The 4,769-nt window shown below is 39.6% G+C and overlaps 1 protein-coding gene across 1 annotated transcript in view; it reads right to left on the reverse strand.

The window, feature by feature from the left end:
* The window catches only part of vamp2 (vesicle-associated membrane protein 2), a gene marked incomplete at its 3' end in the record, with an annotated part of 5,693 nt that extends 3,857 nt beyond the window's left edge, over positions 1 to 1,836 (reverse strand). The window contains 1 exon segment of the mRNA XM_014016421.1: positions 1,520 to 1,836. Within this exon segment, the coding sequence (XP_013871875.1) occupies positions 1,520 to 1,521 (2 nt within the window).
* Between the last annotated feature and the right edge of the window lie 2,933 nt (positions 1,837 to 4,769).

Consider the following 4,769-nt stretch of genomic DNA (forward strand, 5'->3'; position numbering starts at 1 on the left):
TAGCACTGGATAGTGACATTCAGCACTGGATAGTGACATTCAGCACTGGACAGCGACATTCAGCACTGGACAGCGACATTCAGCACTGGACAGCGACTTTTAGCACTGGATAGTGACATTCAGCACTGGATAGTGACATTCAGCACTGGACAGCGACATTCAGCACTGGACAGCGACATTCAGCACTGGACAGCGACTTTTAGCACTGGATAGTGACATTCAGCACTGGATAGTGACATTCAGCACTGGACAGCGACATTTCAGCACTGGACAGAGACATTTCAGCACTGGACAGCGACTTTCAGCACTGGACAGCGACTTTCAGCACTGGACAGCGACATTCAGTATCCAGCTGCTATTTGAGTGTTTCATTTCATTGAAACATGACTGTAGTTGTATATTATGATACTTTAAAGTCCTTTAAAACATCCTTTTACACAAGGAACACAAATGGCCTGTCTGGACTGCTAAAAGCTTTACACAGAGAGGGCGTGGAGGCTCTTTATTGTGAAGCATTTTAAAAAACAAATAAAGTGAGAAATGCGACCTGTAGCGAACACAGGAAGCGTTAACAGTAGTCCTGCTCAGGTTGAGGCTGTTTCACCGCCATTAGCCTGGCAGACCTTCACCTTAGTGCTATAATTTGACGTCTGCCGTGTTTTAAAGCGCTACAAGTCGAAACAACACCATGTTTTAGTCTCATCTGACCGAAAGGGACACGACTAGCACGACATGTGGACATATATAGAGCTGTCCTCCCTCGCATGACGATCGACGACATATAGGAGGCTGGGCTATCCCCCCATCCACCACCCCCGCTGTAGGCTGCAAATATCACAAAAACTAGGCCCGAACGCCTGACTCACAGCCAATATCACCGTCAATCACGAGATTTATTAAATATCTGTCGAATACAGTCAACGCTTTCCGTGTTATACAAACTATCTAAACAGAAAAAAAGATGCCGGAACGAGGATGGTTTGTCGAGTCCTTCCTGAATTAGCTTAATGGCCGCCCTGCTGAAATTAAGCCCTGAATTCATTCTGTCAGGCGGAGGATAACAACAATCAGGGTCAATAATGATTAATACTTTTTTAAAATTAACCCCCGCATTACACAGACAGGTGTCATTTTCACGGTTCGAACCGGTCCAGACTGGAAAATATATACGCGCTTGTGGGCGCTAATAGACACTGAAATGGAGGATAACCATGGAGCCTGGTTGTTGTAAAGAAGGAGGAATATTAAGGCTAATATATAATGTGTCTGAGGAGAGATAAAATCCTCCTTATTCTGCTCCACCAAGGTTAGGCCGACACCTTTAGCCCCATTTATCAGACACACACAAGATAAATAGCTGGGAATTAAATACACCGACCGTTATTTAACAATTAATAAAAAGGAACCTGGGAAATAGACGCAAACGATGGGGAAAAATGCAGGATGGACGCCATTAAAATAAGCCTATTAGCATTAGACATGAGAAGGACGTTGTTTTATTTAACGTTGCTGTACTTACATTTTCCTGGTGATATTAGCTCGATAGCTGCGTTGAAATCCGGGCTGGAAAGCGTCTGACAGATGGATGTGGGGATTCTGCGCTCCTCTCTACCCTCTGGCGGCTTTTCGCTCGGTCGGTTTTTGTGGCGTTTCCCTGCCTGTATATCCGAGGCGGAGCACTGGTTTCTGTACCCTTGCTTAGAAAAAGCTTCCTCTCTCTTTTTCTCTCTCTTTTCTTTTGGCGACGCGGCACCTGCAGGCTATTTACAGGAGCTGGAGTCTGAGCCGTAATGAAGGCGTAATAAACAGCCGCCTGGATTAGGTGGACAAAGACGGCTCGGTGACGTCAGCAGCTGCGTGCGTCGTGTTAAAATGGGTGGCCGTGGACTTTGAAACACGCCGCTTTAGGGGCTCACGACAGTTTTATTTATTTATTTTTTTCATCTACGTTTGCTGACACGACAAGTCCAGGTCGGAGCTTTTACGCACACACGCGCGCGCGTTTTATGGCGACATTTTGGTTTAAAGCTCCTCACTAGGAGCTAAAGTTGACTGCAAGGCTGTGTGTCAACAAAATGGCGCTCTTTGAGAGGGGGGTGTGGCGAGCGCGAGGCCAAGGTGCCTGTTATCATTATGCTAAACATGGAGATGATGGAGAGTTGACCCACCTGGGAGCAAATTAACTAGTTTGCTCGTGCACGTTTATTTTAGCTGAGAATTTACATGAGATGTGATGATGTGTCATTTATATAACGTGATGGAGATATTTTTCAGCTCTTTGGTCCTCGAAAACCTCCCTGACTAACAAACATGTCTTAAAACAGTGACTATCAACTGGTGGCCCGCGGGCCTCCTCCGGCCAGTGGGAGGTGGACGGAGGATGTTCAGATTAATTAAGACAGCCAATTTTCAGGTCAGCATTTTTTCTGCTCTGACCAAAACATTTATTTTACTGTTCCATTCATCTTGAAAAATGACATTAAAAAATGTTTTGCCAATGATCAAGAGCTGCACACTATATCGTTATCAACATGTCTGTGTGCGCAATCATTATTGCCCATCCTGTGATGTAGGAGGCAAATTGGGACCAAACCACTAAATCATAAGTCATTGCACTAAACGGTTATGACTTTTATTTTGATGGGTTTCTTCTGCCAGCAGAAGTGGCAAAAAAGCTGAAACTTGCACTTTGTTGCGAAACTTCTGGGACAATAATGGCGGTATTTTTCAGATAACTGTTGTCGGTGAATTATTGAGCTGTGGAGGAAGACAACAAGGATCTTGACAAAAATGAGGACGATGAGCAAATTTGCAGAGAACTTGAGAAAAAATAGGTCAAATATGATTAGCATGAATGGTAAAATTAAAGCATGACAGAAACAGATAGACAGAGAGGCAATACCATATGTCAGGTGGTAAAACACAATTTACATTTACACATAAGTAAACATGCACTCAGGTCTCAGCACAATAAAAGATAAGATTATCCAATAAAAAGAAACAATGTGGCTTTTAACTTTATTATTCAGATTTTGAAGTGGATTTCTGAGGAAAAGAGTATGAACAGTTATTATCTTACCTGACGTGGATGCCTTTAAGCGACGTCCCTTTTGAAGAATAAAGAAAAACGATCTTGCCAAATTAGAGTAGTTGCATTTTAAAAGAACCCAGTTTCAATATGTTTGCAAGTTATTAACATTGATGTTGCTTTTAATTTTATTTAGCACTTTCAATGCAGGAAGCATTTCTAGCAAAAATATAATTCTGCTGGGTTAACTGTATAATGAATACATAATATTTGTACACACTATAGAGAATCTGAAGTACCTCTTCAGGACCCAGGACAAATTAGGTCAACAAAGTTATTATTAGTCTTTCAAATGGTGGGATCATGGCGTCTTTGCTGTCTTATTTATTTATTTTAATGAAAAATAAAGAAAATATTTACAACCCTTTTTGGTTGTGTCTAAAAACATGGCTCATCATAATTATTCACAAATGTTATTTATATAATTATTTGAATTTCTAGAGAGGAGAAAATTTGGAAAAAGAATGTTAAGAAGCTTTCTAAGAAGGAGTCAGAATGCCAAAATTGTGTCTACCAATGATAAATAAAAACAACTAAAACAAATATCATCCTATATGAAGGATTGGAATTTTTTCTGTAGATTTTTTTTATTGCCACATTCACACCACTGGAAGAAACTGGTGAGTCTGAACAAAGTTCCCTATCTGATCTCAGTGAGGGATCTGAGACCAGATCCAGCTCAGAGCCAAAGCAAGTCCAAAAAGAGACTTTCAAGAACCAAGAAATGCTGATCATCAGTTTGCTGTTGTTGGTTTGTTTATGATTTTTTATTTACATTTTTTATTTGTTTTTATTTGTGGTTTTATATTCTAAACACATCCATCTCTCTGACTACAGCTGCATATATTATATCTTTGTTTAATTGTTTATCTCTTTGTTTATTTATCTCTTTACTTGTTTATCTTTTTGTTTACTTGTTGTTTCTCTATTTGTTTATTTCAAACAGATCTCCACATTTTTCAGGATCTTTCTCTGAATAATTTTCATAAAAACACAAACGGAGGTCAAAGGTTCTTGTCTTCAGAAGAACTTGTGTTGTTTACGTGTTTCAGCAGGTCCAGGTTCTGAAGAGGCCCGTTTAAAAACTATAAGAAAAAATCAAAGCATAAACTTTTGGGTAAATCTAATAATAAATAAATGTTCCAACAGGTCAGAGTTGAGTTGAAAAGAAGCAAATAAAAACCCTGTTCAAATCATCTGAGTGGATTAGAAAAACTTTCAAAATAAAAGAAATGAAATCTGTAAGTGATGTAAAAAAWTTAATAATAACAACAACAGAACATTTATTTAAAAGACTGACATCAACCATGAGTTGCTGGATTCTCYAGGAAGTAGTCAAACCCCAATTTTAGACTTCTGACCATCACTTCTATTTCCATCMTTCATGGTACTCCCGCCTTTTCCTGTCTGTGGCCAATCAGATCTTTTCAGGAGAGGCTCTAAGCCAATCACATTTCAGCTGTGGAAAGATCCCTGTGAAGATGTCCTCCATATTTTACCTCTGATCCAAATTTGTGTTTCATTTCTTTCAAATTTAGAGTTATTACTTTAACTTCACAAACAGGCAAACTGTGAACATTCAGTGTAAACAAAGAAAAACAACTATATGAGARCAGAAGGTTCTATGTGTAGCAGAACTATGCCACATCAAAGTAAACAACTACGAGTTTTATTTATGCAA

The sequence above is a fragment of the Austrofundulus limnaeus genome, unplaced genomic scaffold, assembly GCF_001266775.1.
Source record: "Austrofundulus limnaeus strain Quisiro unplaced genomic scaffold, Austrofundulus_limnaeus-1.0 Scaffold145, whole genome shotgun sequence".
Classification (NCBI taxonomy): Eukaryota; Metazoa; Chordata; class Actinopteri; order Cyprinodontiformes; family Rivulidae; genus Austrofundulus; species Austrofundulus limnaeus.